This window comes from Panicum virgatum, chromosome 4N (genome assembly GCF_016808335.1).
Source record: "Panicum virgatum strain AP13 chromosome 4N, P.virgatum_v5, whole genome shotgun sequence".
Lineage (NCBI taxonomy): Eukaryota > Viridiplantae > Streptophyta > Magnoliopsida > Poales > Poaceae > Panicum > Panicum virgatum.
In genome coordinates, this window is record NC_053148.1 from 49622403 (window position 1) to 49642827 (window position 20425).

A 20425-nucleotide genomic window follows, 5' to 3' on the forward strand; every position below is an offset into this window, starting at 1 on the left:
AACTATCCAACTGAAAGGGTGATTATTTGGGTTTTTTCAGATGGAGCCCACCATAACAAGAGAGATAATATGACTAATGATTGGGAAAAGTGCTTTAAAGCTAAATAGCTTTTGGATCTAAACATGTCAAGAGTTATTTTATTGAAGGGCTATTTGTTTGAGCTAATTAGCTCTAGCCCAAATAGCTCTAACTCTTGGATCCAAACACGACCATTATAGATTGGATTTGGATTCCAGGATTTAGAGCTGCTCAGGACGTACGGGACGTCTTCACATGTGCTATTATAGATTGTCCGTGGGGATCGGAGTACGTAGGGACACACTTCCAACGACCACAAATAATCAACGTTCCCAACTGACTACTTTAGTCCAACTCTCAACTTAGCATACAAGTCCTTCCCATTTTAAAATATCATGCCGATTCATTTTCTTTGGTCTTTTTGTTTTTTTGTCTGCAGCACTGAAAGTGTGAGTTTGTGCGGAATACTAAATCGAGTTTGGTGATGTGCACCGTACAAAATTACTCTTTCGCGGTGTGATGTAGACAAAAAAAAATCATTTTCTTTGTCGCGTGATCTTGACTGAGTGAAGCGCTTCTCATAAATTGTAGAAAAGATAAGGACCTAAAGGTCAAATGTTTACCTGTGGGCTGTGGCAAGGACTAGGAGTCGTACGCGGATACGACCAGACCTCCCCCCCCCCCCCCCCCCCCCCCCCCCTCGTCGTCGTCGTCCTCCACACGCCGCCGGCTCACCGTTTCTCTCCATCTCCATCACCGCTCCTCACCGTTGACGAAAGCACCACACGGTGACGGGAGCGGAGACTTTGACTTTCCTCCCTCCGATCCGGTCCTCCTCCGCCTGCTCCCGGTCTCTACGGCTGCTCCCCATCATCTACAGATGGCGGGTAAGCTTTCAACGTAACCCTCCAACCTCAGCTGTCAGCTCACTACCTCATCTTGCCGCCTCTGCACGTCTCCGCGTCCTCCACCTCATGGCTCGCTCGAGCTCCAACCGCTACCGCCAGGACCTGTTCGTCGCCTTCGCCGTCGCCGTCGCGGCGTGTCTTGCCGTCGGGGAGGCGTCCTTCGTCGGCTTCGACCTCCACCACCGCACCTCCCCGGTGGTCCGGCGCTGGGCGGAGGCGCGGGGCCGCCACGCCCTCGCCGCGGAGTGGCCAGCTAAAGGTTCGCCCGAGTACTACTCCGAGCTCTCCCGCCACGACCGCGCCCTCCTCGCCCACCGCGGCCTCGCCGGCGCCGGCGACGAACTCCTGACCTTCGCGGATGGCAACGCAACCATCCAATACCTCGGATCGTGAGTCTCGTCTGAATACAAATGCTACGGGTCATCACTAATTGGAAATCGATCAATCCCCCAAGAACACGCATGGGGCTTCAAGTACTCATCGACCGAACCCAATACTTATTTGCAGCTTGTACTACGCGGCGGTGGCGCTGGGCACCCCGAACGCGACGTTCCTGGTGGCGCTGGACACCGGCAGCGACCTCTTCTGGGTGCCCTGCGACTGCAAGCAGTGCGCGCCGCTCTCCAACAACGCCACGGCGGAGCTCCGCGAGTACAGCCCGAGGCTGTCGTCGACGAGCACGCCGGTGACGTGCGAAAACCCGCTCTGCGACCGGCCCAACGCCTGCAGCGCCGCCACCAACGGCAGCTGCCCGTACGGCGTCCGCTACGTGTCCGCCAACACCTCCTCCTCCGGGGTGCTCGTGCAGGACGTGCTCCACCTGACCCGGGAGGGCCCGGGCCCCGGCGCCGCCGCGGAGCCCCTGCAGGCCCCCGTCGTGTTCGGGTGCGGGCAGGTGCAGACGGGCGCGTTCCTGGACGGCGCCGGCTTCGACGGCCTGCTGGGCCTCGGCATGGACAGGGTGTCCGTGCCCAGCGTGCTCGCCAGCCGCGGCCTCGTCGCCTCCGACAGCTTCTCCATGTGCTTCGGCGACGACGGTGTCGGCCGGATCAACTTCGGCGACGCCGGCAGCCGCGGCCAGGCCGAGACGCCCTTCATCCCCAGGAGCACACAGTTAGTCGCTTGCTGCTGCTGCTGCTCTGTCACGTTACTTCTTCACCTTACTACTACTACCTCATAACCACTTACTTGCTGATCAATCCTCAACGTGAAAATGGCGTGCAGCCCGACGTACAACGTGAGCTTCACGACGATCAACGTCGGCAGCGAGTCGGCGCCGGTGGAGTTCGCCGCCGTCATGGACTCCGGCACGTCCTTCACGTACCTCAACGACCCGGAGTACACGGCGCTCGCCACCAGTGTAAACTTCTCCAGGATTTGTGCTCTCATCAAATCTTGTTCGTTGGCGTCAATTGGCAGCATCTGAAACCATGGGATATCTGCTGGATTTCAGTTCAACTCTCAGATTCGCGAGAGGAGGGTCAATTTCAGCAGCGGATCTGCAGACCGTTTCCCCTTCGAGTACTGCTACAGATTGAGGTAAGCATGACCACCATCGCCTTCACACTCTGACGGCCTCTATCTCATCTGCTGTGATTGCTGAGCAGCCCTGACCAGAGGGAGGTGGAGCTCCCGGTGGTGAGCCTGACGACGGCGGGGGGAGCACTGTTCCCGGTCACCAACCCGATCATCGGGTTGTCCGATAGCGCCAGCCGCCGTGCCGTCGGTTACTGCCTGGCCATCGTCAAGAACGACATCACCATCAACATCGTCGGCCGTAAGCTCCTCCCTTCTTCGCTGCTCCTCCATTTCCACTTTCCAGCAGTGCGAACAGTGAACTGACGGTGTCCGATCCGATCGATGTGAATGCAGAGAACTTCATGACCGGGCTCAAGGTGGTGTTCGACCGGGAGAGATCCGTCCTGGGCTGGCAGGAATTCGACTGTAAGATCGATCACGCACCTCTCGTCGCGTCACCAGACTGAATAATGAAATCCACCGTCCTGTCTGGAATTCTGACACGACGACCGCCTGCAGGTTACAAGAACGCCAGAGTGGCGGACGGACCGGGCGGGAGCCCCAGCCCCGCGCCGGCGCCGATGGCGACGACGCTCACGCCGCGGCAGAACGACGCCAGCAACAGGTTCCCCGGCGCGGCGCCCTTGCCGCGGCCGCCGTCCGCCGGCGCGCGCGGAGGGATCTCCCTGCTGCTCCCTCTGCTGCTGGGCGCTGCCGCCCTTGTCTGACGCCCGCCGGCTGCTCTGGACCGTCGTATAGAGATATAGATACTGCTCGACTCCGATTCAGAGTTCAGATTTTGGAATTAGGATTAGTTTGCAGGTTGTCGTGTATATTGGAGACGAAATTTCTTGGTGGTGACTGATGAGGGGCATTTCGTGACATAAATTATTCATATTCATATACAAATAAACATATATTTGATAAATTAATACTCATAAATGATAAGGTTCTCTATGGTCAAACTTTAGCGGATCCAAACAGACTAACACGTTGTGCTTGTGCGCGAGTGAAGGACAAGTGACGTTTGGTCGGTCGTTGTACTATGTCGGTTTGGATAGGTTGGTTTGGATAGGTTGGTCGCGTGGGCCCACAGGCAGACTATGTCGGCCCTACTCGGCCCGTTACGGTCCATGTGTACATGGAGTCTCACGAAAACACAAAAGCCAATTAACCGACGATTTCTTGCGCCACTCCAGTCTAGGTAACTCCTTGCTCCACTAGAAACATTAGTGAATGCAGTCAATGAAATAGGCTGGTTATGGGTACTCCATTCTAAGCAATACTTAATCTCTTATGTGTTTCTTGAGATCTTAATATTAGAATTTTATGACATCGAAAAATCATGTTCTTATCCCGCTCTTGGCTGTGTACATTTGTATAGCATCCAGAATCATGTATCGAAGGAGAATGTTTGGAAATAATCAAAAGTATAAGCCTGCTTATTGCCATGTTATATTCAGATGGACTTGTTAGAAACATGCTTAAAACACAGGAGCTACCTTAATTTTTTATTTAAAACCATGCTCTTATATTTGAATTCTCATTTTATGTCCCCATTTCCTATAATCCTACCAAGGTGTCCATTATATGCAGCTTGCCTCTTTTATTTTCTTTTCTTTCTCCCCCTTCCTGAAACCTATGCCTTCCCTTGGGTAATCATTTATATTCATTAAAAAAATCTTGATGCGTCTACTTATTTTCAACCATACTTTTAAAGGCCATTTTTTATGTAGTTTGTCTACCCAACTTGCTTGGGACTAAAATGATTTGTTGTTGTATGTCAAATTTAAACTCATTATGCATTTATAACCTCAGAAGCACAGATACGTGGGGGTGCCACCGTATCCTGTATCCGATACGTATCGGATACAGATACAGATACGCCATGGATACACCGGGGATACGTATCCAAGCTGTATCGGCGTATTGGGCTGTATTGGGCCTGGAAACTTAAGATTGGATATGTATTTGTGTTTGATACAGCCCGGTAGCCCAACTCCATGGAGCAGCTAGTAGATGGCGTGCGGAGGTAGCCGGAGGGGGAGGGGGGGCGATGTCACGACGCCCTTTGCTCGAGCTCGAGGGGAGGATGGGGGCGGCGCGGCGAGCCGGCGGGTCCCTAGCGAGCTCCTCCCGACCTGCACTCGATCCGCCGCCGCCCGCACTCGATCCGCCGCCGGGAGAGACCGAGAGACTGAGAGAGAGAGGGGGAGGGAGGGAGGGAGGGAGGAAGAGCAGTGGCGCAGGCAGGAGCATCGGAGAGGGAGGGGCTGGCCGGAGAGGGATGGGCCGGCCGAGAGGGGCTCCCGTCGCCATCGGGGAGGGAGGGAGAGAAGACCCTGAGGAGAGAGAGCTGGAGAGAGATGGGGAGAAATGCGGCCGGACAGCGAACAAAGTGATTAGATAAGGTTTGGGGTTTTTTCCATTTTGCCATTTTTCTTTTTTTTTTATAATTATATTTTAGTCCCTAGATCTTCTATTTCCCTACATTTTAATCCCTAGAGCCCCTTTATCTGCTTGTGTGGTTATTTACTTCACATTAAAGTAAAATGCCCACTTTGTTTTATGTGTTTTAACTGTTGTTCCTTGTATCTGAGTGTGGCTATTTAATATGCATTATTATCTATTTATTTATATTTTTTAGATGAAATGTATCCGTGTATCGTTTTTTTTTTGGAAAATGACGTATCTGTATCCTTTCGATATCGATACACGTATCCGTATCCGTGCTGCTTAGTTTATTACATCTATTGTCATCTTGTAAACCAAAATGTAGGAAAGGCTTATGTCAAAAGGCCAGTAAATAAGTGAGAACTTTATGTTAGATGTGATGGTACAGTGAGTGGATCGCCTATGAACATTATGCAAGGAAATTCAGTCACATCAATACATCGAATGGATACTAATTTACAAATGATCACCTGAATCATTGCAACGTGTTCTGTGCAGCATGCATATTACTTTTCAGATGAATATCTGATTGACTTATTCTCAAAATGTGGATTTACTCTTGATGAAATATGTGTGCACAACAAGCAAGTTGAAAACCATTTACTTAACTTGGTGATGAACAGGTGGTTTATTTGGCCAGCATTGCTAATATGTTACTATATATCTTCACAGTGAAGTTACAGAGAAATGAGTTACCTGTATTCTTTACTCCAAACATTATTATCTCTGTAAAATTTTCAAAATAGAAAGTTCAATGGCTAGATTTGTTGATAGTATATGCATTTCAATATGATAAATTTGAATTTTCTGAGCACTATGTACATTCTCAAAATGTGTGATTCTTTTATTTTGTTTTGCTTAGCTCTTTGCTTTCCTCTACCATCAAATGTGCATTATATTAAGTTGTACATGGCATAAAGGATTGATGAAATCAACTATCTATTAATGTATTGTGCTGGATCCTAGCTTGCTTACATCTAATGATTTAAATAGGCCAAGTACCCTTCAATTGATAGTAGATAGCATGTACTTGGGGTCCTTTGTTGTCCTGCACTTGCCAGTCTTTTTCATGCGCCACTGTTATTTTCTTATATTTATATTCGCAGGTAGTTGAATTAACTCCTTTTTCACGAGTGCCTGACATTTTCCGTATTGTTTATCCTACTTAGGAATTGTATTCAAGGTACCATAACTTTACTCTCAATTCGTCTGGTTCTCAAAGTTTGAATGGTCAACATGACACCCAATGTATGTGAAGGAAAAGAGTTGGTGCTTGGGCAGGCACGACAGCCCAGTGAATGGTCAACATGACACCCAATGTATGTGAAGGAAAAGAGTTGGTGCTTGGGCAGGCACGACAGCCCAGCTCGGATGCAGCATGGGCCGTTGCGGCTTGGAGCGGCAGGTAGTCACGACCACGAGGGTGCGTCATGGTGGGACGGTCCCGGCTGGTGGCGAGAGGGCGGCGTGTCAACATGCTCCTGGTTGAGCTAGAGCTCAAGCACATGAGTGCCAGCCAGCACTGCTACCCAGTTCATCATTCCGATCCTATATGGGTGACAACTACCTTTTTCGGTGCTATCATATTGCATTTAGGGAAGCAAATAGTAGGCAGTGATAAAAAACAGAGTAAAAATTACAAATAGTAGATGGTGATCTAAAAACATAGTAAATATTGTGATGACATGGCTTTTATTCGTCTTTCGCAGCACTTATAGACATGAACCCATGGATTGTTCCTGCAATTTGACACGATGTGATATGTAAAACTTGTATTTGAGTAAAACATCGCATAATGTTGAAGGCAAGCTACAACCATTACAATGCCGGATAGACACATATGATGGATAGTGTACCCACATTGCTCAAATGTTACTATATTAATGATGTATTTATTACCATAAGTTGTGATTTTGTGTTGAATTTATCTTATATCATGCATGCCCTTTGTCACATTTCATTACCTTCAGATTATTTATATTTAATTGCATATTTTAGTACCTTCGATTTACTTGTATTTCATTGTTTAAATGGTAGAGTGTGCATCACACGCTTAATGTTCTAGTGAGATCAATGCCGTGCCGGCATGTGCAGTGCGCAGCCGCGCAGGTGACGGGGAGGAGAAAGGGTACGATGGTATATTACATGTATTTCGCTACAATATTTTCGTGTGCAGTACAGGATCTTAATCCTTCCATTTTGCATGTATGAGGTTTGGTCCAACTGCTTAAGCTGCAGTGGTACCTACAACAGCACAACAATATTGTAGTTGACATTACCAAGAAATGGTTTTTATTGCAGTGAACGCAACGAGTTTTGAATAGTGGCACTGGCAGGAAGAAGCTGCATAGCAGTTCTTCAATGATCATGACATATAGGGAGAGAAACATATAGTGACAATTAAGCAAATGTAATTTTTTCTATGGCACTTGGATTGGTATATTTTTCCTAACATATAGAGAATTGATACAAAGTATGCAGAATACAACACAGTAGAAAGAGTTTACAAAGGAAAGTCTCAATCGACTTAACTCCACAGAAGAAAATTTAGATCCGTCTTATCAAATTTAGAGGCGGATCTACTAGCTCAGACAGTTAATCAGCATTGTATATAGAATTCAAAAATTCAAAATGTAACACTAACTAAACAACTGGTGATGCAATTGTCACACCAACTGGATTAGTCAGAACCCCATCAGTGAGCATACGTATCTTTCCATGGTCTGCGAATGCATCTCCCCACGAATTGAGTATCCAATAGTAGTTGACACCTTGATACCATCCTGCTCCGATGAGCACAACAGCATGAATTACCTAACTCTTTCCAGCTTCATTCAGGCGGTGAAGCGGTGATGGGTTGTAGAAATCCTGTCCTGACCTGGTACCGAACAGCTTGCCCGGTACCATAACAGTCACCAATGGATATCCTGAAGCCAGAAGCCTCGTAATGTATGTGAAACCAGTCTTGTCAACCTCTCAAAAGTCATCAATTTTGAAAACTTGATAGCAAAGTAAGAGAGTGATTTCTGTGAGGCTAACCACACCTTGTGAATTCAATTGGAAGTTTTGCACAAATGGAAGTAAAACCATATGATATGTTACATCAAATCTGTTCGAACGTCTCTGACATATATGGATCATAGACTCAAAAATAGACCTTGGCTTGTAAGAGATCCCATTCGTCTTGAGAACTAAATGAAGATTATAAATTTTCATATGAAGGAACAAGATATCCTTCACCCTTGGATTGTTCCTATACTATTTGGACTTATGTATAAATCATCAATGCTCAAATCAGAACACAATTCTTTTCAGAAACGGAAGGAGAGAGGATGCAAAGAAAGAACTAGATCTGAATGATCTAGTTGAAGTGAGCTGATAATTTCTTATTCCTAAAGGAAAATGGTTACTGATGTTTCAGAATATAGCAATGTTCAAAATAGTGGGCTAAGACGTTTAGTGGTCAGTTTTCTAGAGATTAAGAGAAGGCTATAGCGGGATATAGCTCCGGCTAACCTCATTTAGCAGTTTTGCAAATTGAGTAGTTAAGTTCAGAATTTATATGTTCAGAATATCAAATCAAAGAGATACAAATCACAAGTTCATTACATCATGCACTAAAGTATGTCTAGAGCTTCATTCCCTCGTTACATCACTGATGAAATACTAAGTTTTGTAAATGATGGAATTAAATACTATTGAAAATAGCAATGCATATTTGTGAGAAGCTTCAAGAATATTAGAGATTATGCATGAACCATGGTTGTCATGCTTTATATAAAAATGTGGAATACACTAGAAAATAGATATTTGTATGGTTAGATAAGCATAAGAAAAAAAATTTAGAGTTAGATATTTTGTAAGAAGATTGTAGAAGATGGACACATTGTCAGTGTTTTACCGGCACGCCTACCTAGGAATACCCTATGGTAGTAGATTATTTGTAGTGGATCACTGAGATCAGGAACACGATGGTGCAAGCAACATGAGGGTTTAGACAGGTTCGGACCATGAGTTGCGTAATACCCTACGTACTGTTTGGTGGTTTGTATCGCTTGAGTGAATAGAATGAGATGTCTCTCCATCGGAGGGGTCCCTGCCCGCCCTTATATAGCCTAGAGCGAAGGTTACATGGAACACTAGGTCGATGCGGCGCCTAAAGTCTTTTCAGAGTACTAGTCGGGTGGTTTTTATCTATACCGACTAGTACAAGATCTATGCGAGTAGTTACATGACGTATGGGTATAGGACATGCCCCATCCCATATCTCATACAGGACCATGCCACGTCAGGTATCCCCTGGCTCTGGGTCTGACACACATGGCAAAACCATGAGCTGTAGAGTCCTATAAATAGGAGTGCTTCCCTCCCTTCTTGCCATATTATGATATAAGCGGTCTCAAATAGAAGATGGCAAGTTTGTCACATAGAGTATTAGTGTTATATCATAGTGTTATATTAGGGTGGCCACATAAAGAGTATAAGAATCTTGTGTTGTACTAAGTTGTGGTGAATAAAGATTTGGAAACTAAAGATTTAAGTTTCCAAATAGAGTTGTCTCCTATACTGGTGCCTAGTTGAAGATCTTCCCGTTATAGTGTGGGTATAGGGTCCCTGAAAGAGGTCATATCACACTATTTTGATAACACTTATTAAAAGTCAGTATCAAGTTGGAGACACCAATTTCTCGACAAATACTAAACTATCAATAAATAAAGACCAATTATATGATTTAGCCGGTTCAATAACCATTAATTTATCGGCTATAGCGGATATAGCGGGCTATTAGCGGATTTTGTCTTTTATAGCTGAAAAATGAATATCCTAACATTCTCCTCTCCCAAAGACTATAGCGAGCTATAGCAGTAGCTATAGCGCACTATTTTGAACATTGGTTGATACATTCTGGTGATGTTACATAGCAACAGTATGCGGAGTTTCGAGACTTCATTGTAGTCATCATGCTCTGAATCCATGAATAATAAATAGTGTGATCTAAATTGCTCTAACATGTCAGAGTGGACATTTGATTTTCTGCGACTTTGCTTTATTGTCATGCAACAGTGCACTAGGAGAATTTCTTGTCTGAAGAAATCGCCATGCCCTATTTCTTCAGCACTTCGGCATGTTGGGAGGAGGCTGCATCATCTTGGCTTGGGGGGCCTTGCCGTCTTTGACGATGAACACGGTGTCCATTCCCCACACGACGTGACGATCAAAGTGGCAATGCATGAACCACACCCCTGAGATGAGAAGAAGTAGCATCGAATCAGTCCTTCCATTTGACGATGCAAATCAATGGCAGACGATCCAAAAAAAAAACAGCAATCGCTCACCAGGGTTTGTCGCGCGGAAGCGGATCGCCGCCCAGCCGCCTTTGGGCACGGCCACCGTGTTCTGCCGCGGCGGGTCGACCAGGTTGTAGCCGGCGGGATCCCTGGCCTCGTCGAAGTTGCCGAGCCCTCGCCCCACCACGTAGAAGCTGAACCCGTGCAGGTGCATGGGGTGGCTCTCCGTGCCCAGCACCGCCGTGTCCTGGAACACCACCTCCACGGCGGCGCCGTGCTCCAGCACCTTCACCCTGGTGCCCCGCTCCGTGAACGGCCCGACGAGCCCCGCCGCCGGGATCCCCGGGTCGGTGAAGTTGAAGAGGGACGGCGGCCCGTTTGGGAAGTCCGCGTCGTACACGCCGCTCCGTCCGCGGTAGTAGGCGCCGAGGATGTCGGCGGCGGGGGGGTTCTGGAAGCTCACGTTGTTGAGGCTCGCCGCGAGGCGGCCGCCGCGGGGGCCGGTGCACGTCGCGTTCTGCGCGACACAGGGGAGCAGGTTCACGGCCATCGTCACTAGCAGGCGCTCGTCGGCGCGCGCCGGCACGTCGATCGGGTGGGCCTCGCTGGCCAGGGACCGGAGCCGCGCCGTGTACGCCTCGGCCGCGGCGGCGTCGTCGACGGCCGGCAGGGTGGCCGGGAACACCGGGGGCCTGCCCTGCCGCGCGGCGGGCGGCGCGTCCGCGTACTCCACGATGGACGTGGCGGTGCTGTTGTTGAAGTCGACGTTGGTGTTGGAGGCGAACGCCCGCGCGGCCATGTAGTACCGGCCACCGTCACCGGCGGCGTGGAGGAGCGCGTCGACGGTCTGGCCCGACGCGACCATGAGATGGTCGACGGGGAAGGGCTTGGCGTAGCGGGCGTCGGTGGCGACCACGGTGAGGCGGTGCCCGGCGACGGCGAAGAACATGTCGTTGGTGAGCCCGGCGTTGATCACCCGGAGCAGGTACGTCTTGCCGCGCTCCACGCGCACCCTGACGGTGCCGGGCTTGGAGCACGGGAACAGGTCGCCGGGCTCGCCGTTGATTGTGGTGGCGTCCGAAGGCTTGACGTCGCGGCCGGTCCGCACCGCGTCCTCCAGGAGCTGGTTCGCGTCGTCGTTCCGCCACCACTCGCCTGCAGTGCATGCAGATTTGTTTTCTTCTTCAGGAGATTGTTCAGATCGATCAGAACAATGCGTCGAATTGCAGATTGCACGACCAATCGTGGACCGCACCGAGGATGATGGGTGGCATCTCCTCCATTGCAGTTGCAGATTGCACGAAGGGGAAGGCGGTGCCGTGCTTGGGGAGGACGACGATGGCGCCGTGGACGGTGGCGCGGTCGAAGCCGGTGTGGGCGTGCCACCAGAGCGTGCCCTCTTCCTGGGAAAGGATGACGCGGTAGGCGAAGGCGGCGCCGGGCTGGATGGGGCACTGCGTGATGTACTCCGGCCCGTCGGACCACGGGTTCCGCGGCTGGTCCACGCCGTGCCTGCACGCACCATGAGCAGCATCAGCCATCATGTTGGTGCATGAGAGCGTAGACGACGCCATGACGAATGCTAGCTTCCGTACCAGTGGATGGTGATGTTCTTGTCGCCATGGTTGCGGACGTTGACGACGACGACGTCGCCCCTGCGCGCGCGGATGGTCGGCCCCGGGAACTGCCCGTTCACGGTGAGGATGCTCCTCTGCCGGCACAGCTTGGTGACGTCAACCTTCTCTATCTGCCAGGCAAAAGACAGTAACCACGCACGCCTACCCACCATTGCTACTTGCTAGAGAGAGACAGCTAGTACGTATACGCGTTTTCTTAGCAGAAAAAATCTAGCAGATTAAAGACCATTTATTGCCAAAGTAATGATTTGCATTTCCATGTAGCACAGGGCGTTCCTGACGAAATGCACAGCAATATGAATACGAATCTACTAGTATGATGTAATTTTTCACTGTAGGAATGCAAACACTTGGTGTAATATTTAGTTAAGATTCATAATGGTTTGGCTAATCTAAACAGCAACAGCTGAAACCATGGATGAGCGATGACGATGAGCCAAGCCGAGGAGGAGCGATCGAACTGAACCTGACGGCCGAAAACAGCAGCAGATCGAAATGCAGGATAGGAACATGCTGGACGGACTTACGAGGAACTGGTAGTGATGAACCCTGGAGCCCTGCGCGGCGGGGCCAAGTGCTGCAGCAACTCCAAGGGCCAAGAACACGCCCAGCTGGAGGAACCGGAGGAGCAGCACGGCAGGGGCCGTCGCAGCTACAGCACCCATCGCCAGGGTCACCGGATTTGGTGTTCGACGGGGACGAAATGGGGGTGATCGATCTCTGATTTTTTTTAGATTCATATATGGACTACTATGAAACTATATATGAATGCTGCCAAGCGAATTAGGGAAGTAGTCAATGGGAGATCTTTTTACTATACTCGGGAGGAATAATGAGTTTTTTTAATAAAAAATACAGTTGTAGACACGCGCTCACCCTTGTGAGTTGTGAATGCATTAAATTACACTACGCGCGTAGGAGTACCAACTTGAGGCTGGATTGTCAGATCTTGAGATTGATACACTCCCCACAAATGTCTATTGTCAGCATACCGGTTGCTTACAACTAAGAGCAATGTTAGGGTAGTCCCAACCCAAAAAACTATTAATAGTTTCTATATTTACCATATAGACACTACTCATAGAAATTTTTTAAAATAAATTGCTATCCAATCATATCTCTTCTCTCTCCTATTCCTCTCCAATCCTGTTTCCTTTTGTCTTGATTTTCGTATAGACATGGTTTCTTGCATTAGACTTGGTTTCTTCATATTTTATCTCCTCTCCTTTTTAACTTTGCTGTCATATCAGTTTATTGCTTACATGACAACGTATTTAATACTATGGAAACCAGCTTAGTTGGAGAGTTGGGACCGCTCTTAATAACATAGCCAGCTGTTAGCTGCATAAATTTTGGCAGCTCATTTCTCAGTCAACTTCTACATTAGTTAGCTCTTCACTATTAATACATTAGCCCTCATAAATTTTCTAGATCTTTGTGTCAAAACTAGTTGCAAGCATACAACATGTTTCTCCTCTCTCTCCTCTAATCTCTCTATCTCAGCATTCAGCCTGCTTACAGCTTGTTATAATTCGCTCTGTTCAGCTGGCTTGTCAGCCAACTAGCCAGCAATGTTTTTCTCTCACACCAAATCAGTATTAGCCAGCAGCCAGCTAGCTGTATTTTTCTCTAACAACAAAGCAGCACCAAACTACCAGCCACAACCAGCCGAACAGAGCGAAATACTTGCTCTAAAAGATTGTCAAAAATAGATTCTAGTTATTTATGACGGGTGGGAGTGAATAATCACTTGACTAACAATCTAATATATTGCTTGCTTCTTAAGTTCTAGAAATATTTAGCTAGAGCAACTATTCACTCCCTTCAATATATCACAAACAAGTGACTTTGTGGAGTGGTCTTAAGTCAACTCTTCTAAATTTTGGTTCCATGTTACCTTTATGTGTTGAGTTTGGAAGTTTATAAATCATAAGGGTGTATTTATTTATTTATTTATTAAGGTGGCAGGGTGTATTTATATTCAAATGTAGTTTTATAGAAACAGACTTTTGCTATTATCTACAAGGCAACGTATCTGGTGGAAACCACAACTTCGTGAAAACTCATGTAAATCACGACAAAAAGATGTCCAAATTCACCAAAAATATCACACATGTAGATAATATGATAATACACAATCTTGTATAATATCTTGTCCAAACTCGACTTCATTTATGGGATATAAAAATAACAAATTTCAAGCCAGAAAGTTGTCCAGATGATTTGTTAGAAATTTGTTATTTTTATATCTCACAAACGAAGTCGAGTTTGGACAAGATATTTTGCAAGATTGTGTATCATTATATCATCTACATGTGCTATGTTTTTTATGAATTTAGACGACCTTTTTACCACAGTTTGCATGAGTTTTCACAAAGGTTATGATTTCCACCAGATACGTTGGCTATCTACAAATATCATATAACAATAACAATAAGTATGCTAATATCCAAAAGGCCACTTATTTATGACAACATAGAGTAGTTTTGTCTTTGCGTGTATTTACCTAGTGTGCATCTCAGTTTACAAGCATCTCTAAGAGAATAGGTAAACAAATTTAAATTAGAAGCGGTAAAAACCCCAATCCAACCGACTCTCTTTTCTTCCTCTTTGGCTATTCCGCTTGTCATCTGCTCCCCTCTGTTTGCTTCTTCTGCCGAGCGCATCCCTCTCACTATCTCCATTGTTGCGTGTGCCTCTGCTCCCGTGCTCCACCTGCGCGTCTTCCCCCGCCGGCCGCTGGCAACTCCTCCCTCCGCCGGGCCTCCCCTGCCGGCGCGGCCTCTCTCCGTCGGCGGCTCCTCCCCCACCGCCCGGCCTCCCTTCGCTGGATATTGCCATTCTGCTCCCCGGCGGGTTGTCCCACGCCTCCAGGCCGCGCGGGTCGGGTCCGGGGTCGGTGATGGGTGCTGTCGCTGCTGCTCTGCTCTCCTTGCCGAGCGGCTGCTGCTGCTGCTCTGCTCACTCGCGACGACGACGGTGTCAGCGGAGGATGACAGACGATGTCTCCCTCCCTCCTCCTCGGCTTGCTCGCCGCTCACGACCGGCCGAGGCAGAGGAGCATTGCGGGGAGGCGGTCGCGGCAGAGGAGCGCTGCGGGGATGCGTGCCTCCGGGAGGCGACGCTGCAGGAGAGGAGATGTAGGAGCGGAGATCTATTTTTGAGAGAGAGAGAGGAGGGGGAAGGAAGAAGATAAGAAACGAGGATGATATGTAGGGCCTCTAGCAGTATAATATATGGAGAGTCTAGTTTTAGAGAACCCGTTGAAAAACTTGGTAGTTTGGGAAGTCTTTTATCGTTTAGATAGTCTCCAAATCTTTAAATTTAGTTAATGTTATTGCTATTCTCTTGGAGATGCTCTAAGGTAACTTATTAGGGTTAATGCATTAGTGTACATGTGAACTATTCTATAGGAATATATTATCTTATTATTTGGCCAACAAACGAAGCCTCCACATTCGCTTTCGAGGCCTAAAAATTTCCACGTTACTCTTAGAAAATAGAAAAATAAAATTACCCACCACTGCCATTATGAAAAAATTAGACTAAACTACCCATGTGCTTAATTTAAAATCACCCACCAATGCCGTCATGAAAAATTAAATATACAATATTATTTAGCTATGTATCAGTTACAAACATATACTATTAATAATTAGCTAGCTCTTGCATTTTGTAATAGTCTGACAGAAGGGTCTCGAAATGTGTAGAAGAGGGTAGTAGCAAATGCCAACTTACAGGTTGGCAACAGCAGCAAGAGTGCAGCCTGGCAGTAGTAGTAAGTTTAGAAAATAATAAAAGAGTGTAGAAACTAGCAACAGTAGCTACAACAGCGCCAAACTAGCAATAGTAGCAGTAGGGAGTAGAAGTGTGTGGAATCAGTGTGTGTCCAGAATCTTCCTCCTTGTATATATATACCCCCTTTGGGACTTTGTAAGAGGATAGCCAGTTCGGTGTGTGTTCTACTCCACTTTCCTTCTTCAACCAGCAGCCACCGGAGAGTGGGTGTGAGTGAGCTTGAGCTCTCTGATCAAAGTGATCAAATGAGTAGAGGTAGTTTGCTAGGCTAACACTATGCATGTTTGAGATGTCATTCCTAGTTGTTCTAAAGCTGCGATAAGGTTTCTAATGTTATAGGAGTCTACACATCACATGAACAGATCTTAACATTATAAAAAATTTAAAAATGCGTATAAAAACATTCAAAAGAATAAGAATGTATGGCCCATTTTTGTGAGTAGAAGTGTGTGGAATCAGTGTGTGTTCAGAGTCTTCCTCCTTATATATATATATATATATATATATATATATATATATATATATATATATATATATATATATATATATATATATATATATATATATATATACTCCTTTGGGACTTTGTAAAAGGATAGCCAGTTCAGTGTGTGTTCTACTCCACTTTCCTTCTTCAACCAGCAGCCACCGGAGAGTGGGTGTGAATGAGCTTGAGCTATCTGATCAAAGAAGTGAGTAGAGGTAGTTTGCTAGGCTAACACTATCCATGTTTGAGATGTCATTTCTAGTTGTTCTAAAGCTGCGATAAGGTTTCCAATGTTACAAGAGTCTACACATCACATGAACAGATCTTAACATTATTAAAAAAATGTAAAAATGCATATAAAAACATTCAAAAGAATAAGAACGTATGAGCCATTTTTGTGCATATGGTACTCTTTCAACAACATCTTCAATATATATGGAAGAGACTGCTCAAACTTCCTCGCCCCAATCATCTCTATCTCGCTTACATCATTGATCATTTTGAAGTATACCATTGCATTCCGAGAGAAATGTCTATGGAATATAAGAATTTCATCATTTGTGTTTTCATAAAGATTAGTAACACCCTCTGTTGGCTCAACTCGAAACCAGCAGTCCTTATAGAACGAATCACTTGAGTCAGTCCTCACATAAAGGATGTATTCCATTCAAGAAGGTATATATTGTAGAGTTGGCGAGCAGGAATTCCTGGCACGTGAGGTGTACCCTTCAATCAAGTTGTACCGAACTGTTGAAAGCCTTAATGCTGGATGTTCTAGAATTTATTCTATGTACCAATCCTCCATCACTTCACCCTCACCAGTGTTTCTATGATCTTAAGCCAACACCAAGAAATACAAAGCCATTTTATCGTTGTGGATGAACATAGGCATGAAAATTGAGACTATCTTGTGCAAAACATGTGCTTGCTGGGCAGACTTTCCAGTAATGTCATCATTAACTACCACCATATCTGTAATGTCAAAATCCTCATCCCATGTAAGATCATTTTTATGGGCACGAAACACCTTTACTGCACAATCATAATTCTTACATCACGAGCTACACACTCACTGATAGAGCCTGCTAGAGTCACAGATGTAGCTAGTTTTCCTCCGTGTTCTCTAATGAATTCAGAAACTTGTTTGATGCTGCATACATAATAGCAAAACAAATGCATTGCTTATTTTAGTACAGGTTAAGGAAGGATGACTAAATAAACTCATTATACCATGTTGTCAGACCTGGGGCAGCGGAACTACTCATAGGCATAGAATGTTCTAGAGTAAGGGATAGCGCATGGATGTACCTTACCTCTTTTGTAACTACCCGAATAGTCGTAGAACTAAGGAAACTACCCGACCAGGTTGTAGTTGGACTCCAACAGTACTCGGCTAGGACTTTTCATGTAACCCAATCCCCCCAGAGTATATAAGGGTGGGCAGGGACCCTTCCAAACAAGAGACAACCATAACAACACCTAAGGTAATATAAGCAACCACACAGGACGTAGAGTATTACGCACCTTGCGGCCCGAACTTGTCTAAATCCTTGTGTTCTTTGCACCATCAAGTTCTAGAGCTAGTCAATCCATTGACTACAATCCTACTACCTGAGCAGGCTTGGCAGCTAAACACCGACAGCTGGTGCTGCTGCTCTGCTCGCGACGACGACGACGGTGTTGGCGGCGGATGACAGATGATGTCTCCCTCCCTCTCCCTCCTCCTCGGCTTGCTCGCCGCTCACAACCGGCCGCGGTAGAGGAGCGTCGCGGGGAGACGGCCGCGACAGAGGAGCACTGCGGGGATGCGCGCCTCCGGGAGGCGACGCTGTAGGAGAGGAGATGCAGGAGCGGAGATCTATTTGGGGAGGGAAGAGAGAGAGAGGGGGGAAGGAAGAAGATAAGAAACGAGGATGATATGTAGGGCCTCTAGCAGTATAATATATGGAGAGTCTAGTTTTAGAGCCCATTGAAAAACTTGGTAGTTTGGGAAGCCTTTTATCGTTTAGATAGTCTCTAAATCTTTATTTAGCTAATGTTATTGCTATTCTCTTGGAGATGCTCTAAGGTAATTTATTAGGGCAAATGCATTAGTGTACATGTGAACTATTCTATAGGAATATATTATCTTATTATTTGGCCAACAAACGGAGCCTCCACGTTCGCTCTCAAGGTTTAAAAATTCTCACATTAATAGGAGAAAATAGAAAAATAAAATTACCCACCACTGCTATTATGAAACAATTAGCCTAAGCTACCCCTGTGCTTAATTAAAAATCATCCACCAATGCCGTTATGAAAAATTAAATATATAATATCATTTAGCTATGTATCAGTTACAAACATATACTATTAATAAAAACTAAAGCTAACAACAATCAATCAAAATAAAACAAGAATAAAATAATTATATGCATAATATTATTAAAACTCAACAAATTAAATTGTTATTATAGGTAGATCATATTTGAATTGTTTTAACCAACAAAAAGACATAATTTACGATAATGAATAGGATGATGTATGGTAAAAAATAGTGTAATTTTTAAGTAAGGATAAAAAACATGCAATTTTTTGAATTTTCAATACTAGCCGCGCCTGCACGGGCTATCTGCCTAGTTCTAAAGATAAAGGAGGCGAGAGAGATTATTATTTCGTAAAACAACAGTCTCGTAACCTAAATTTGAAGAAACTTACACAATTGTATGGGTATAAGTTGAAACTCACGAGGCTTCTTTGTTCGATGCACAAACATGCGACTGAGAGAGAGACATTTGTTCCAACGATTATAGAATAGTTTGGCTAACCCACCTCTAGCCATGGTGCTGGTCCGCTTATTACCCAAAGCGACACCGTCCTTAACCTTTGGACAGCTCGATGGTCCAGATCAACCCCACTCTCGATCACCGCCTCTGCTTTTGCTTTTTGTCCAACTAATGTTTTAAGGAAGAAATTGAAGGATATGAGATGTCTTAGGCTAAAGCAAAATTTAAGAAAGAGATAAATACAATCCTAAATGTTTTTCTCAGATCATAAATAGAATTCACTGAGACTCCGGCATGGTCTCCATGGGCCATGGGTCAATTTGACCATAAATGCTCAAAAATTATATTGTTTTAAATATAAATAATTGTATATTGTGAAGCGTATTTCATAACAAATCTATAACCATAGACTTTTTAATGCTAGTCTAAGAATCCTCACAACGGTAAGCTCAAACAAATATCAGCCATGTGAAGAAAGATAGTACTATACGTGGTGGACTTGAACCAACTAAGTACTCGCGGTGGACTTGAACCAACTAAGTACTACTAGTACGTAACCAAAGTCAGCGCAGGGCATGAAGTACAATAGTCAATAGTCAATAGGTACGGTTGAAGAAAACAACAGTTGACGTGGAACAGCATGAGCTCATTAGCTTAGGTGACGGTCTATCCGATGCCAAAAGTTACCTCCCTCTGATTGGCCTGCTAAGCCTAGGCGCCGCAATTTCTCAGCCACAAGCCTAGTCACTCCATCACTGTTCACACTTGGGTTAGTCCCCCCGCAGGATTGTGTTCTTGTGCAGAGCTTGGATGGAATACGTTTCCATTTTCTAAAAATAAAATTCCAAAGGCTACTACTTTTTCATGTAAAAAAACATTGTAACAATTCTTTTGTTCTTCTGAGATGAAAATTTTGGTCCTGATAGATATAGTAACAATTTTGTCAGTCTGATATTTGGTTAGAGAACCTGTATATAGTTCATCCAAATCATTCACTGAAAAGGTAGGATCCAGGAGCCCCAGGTGTGAAATGGGATAGCTTGGCGGCTGCATTTCCATGCATGTGCCTCAGCGCCCACATTTCTCATCGGTGCAGATATATATAAAAAGAAAACACACGCACAGGGTTTGTTTGGACCCGAGGCCGCATGTGCAAAACTTGATAAGGTAATCTTATCTGAACATGGCAAAAGCTGCATCTCACTCAACCTGTTTCGTTTGGGTACCAGATTAATCCAGCACGTAGCGGCGCCGTGCAATCATTGTGCGTGGATCGTCCAAGCAGCATTGCTTAGGCAGCCGGGCATGCATATGCAGTGCAAATCACTTGCTGTCTCAACACTGGATTCGTGTGATCTCTCAGGTCAAATGTTACTTGTGCGGCGAAGCCAATCGCAAAAGCCTGAACCTCACTCGATCCGTATCTTACCTACTTCGTCAAGCAAAGCATTTTCAGCAATGGCAAAATCAGGCCAATCTCCTGTCAGTAAACACTAAACAACGATGACTGAACAGTCAACAACCAGCCTTCAGTGCAACTGAAAGACTGAA

The 20425-nt window shown here is 45.8% G+C and overlaps 2 protein-coding genes across 2 annotated transcripts; one reads left to right on the forward strand and one right to left on the reverse strand.

Moving 5' to 3' along the window:
* Nucleotides 1–873: 873 nt before the first annotated feature.
* LOC120668846 (aspartyl protease family protein 1-like) lies at nucleotides 874–3410 on the forward strand. Its single transcript, XM_039948642.1, has 7 exons — nucleotides 874–1316; nucleotides 1435–2040; nucleotides 2152–2287; nucleotides 2381–2466; nucleotides 2535–2704; nucleotides 2800–2871; nucleotides 2965–3410. The coding sequence occupies exons 1-7, from the start codon at nucleotides 994–996 to the stop codon at nucleotides 3171–3173; spliced, it is 1602 nt and encodes a 533-aa protein (XP_039804576.1). The 5' UTR covers nucleotides 874–993; the 3' UTR covers nucleotides 3174–3410.
* Nucleotides 3411–9731: 6321 nt separating this feature from the next.
* On the reverse strand, nucleotides 9732–12106 carry LOC120670600 (putative laccase-9). Its single transcript, XM_039950742.1, has 4 exons — nucleotides 11783–12106; nucleotides 11443–11699; nucleotides 10236–11342; nucleotides 9732–10142 (listed from the first exon to the last, which is right to left on the reverse strand). The coding sequence occupies exons 1-4, from the start codon at nucleotides 11974–11976 to the stop codon at nucleotides 10012–10014; spliced, it is 1689 nt and encodes a 562-aa protein (XP_039806676.1). The 5' UTR covers nucleotides 11977–12106; the 3' UTR covers nucleotides 9732–10011.
* Between the last annotated feature and the right edge of the window lie 8319 nt (nucleotides 12107–20425).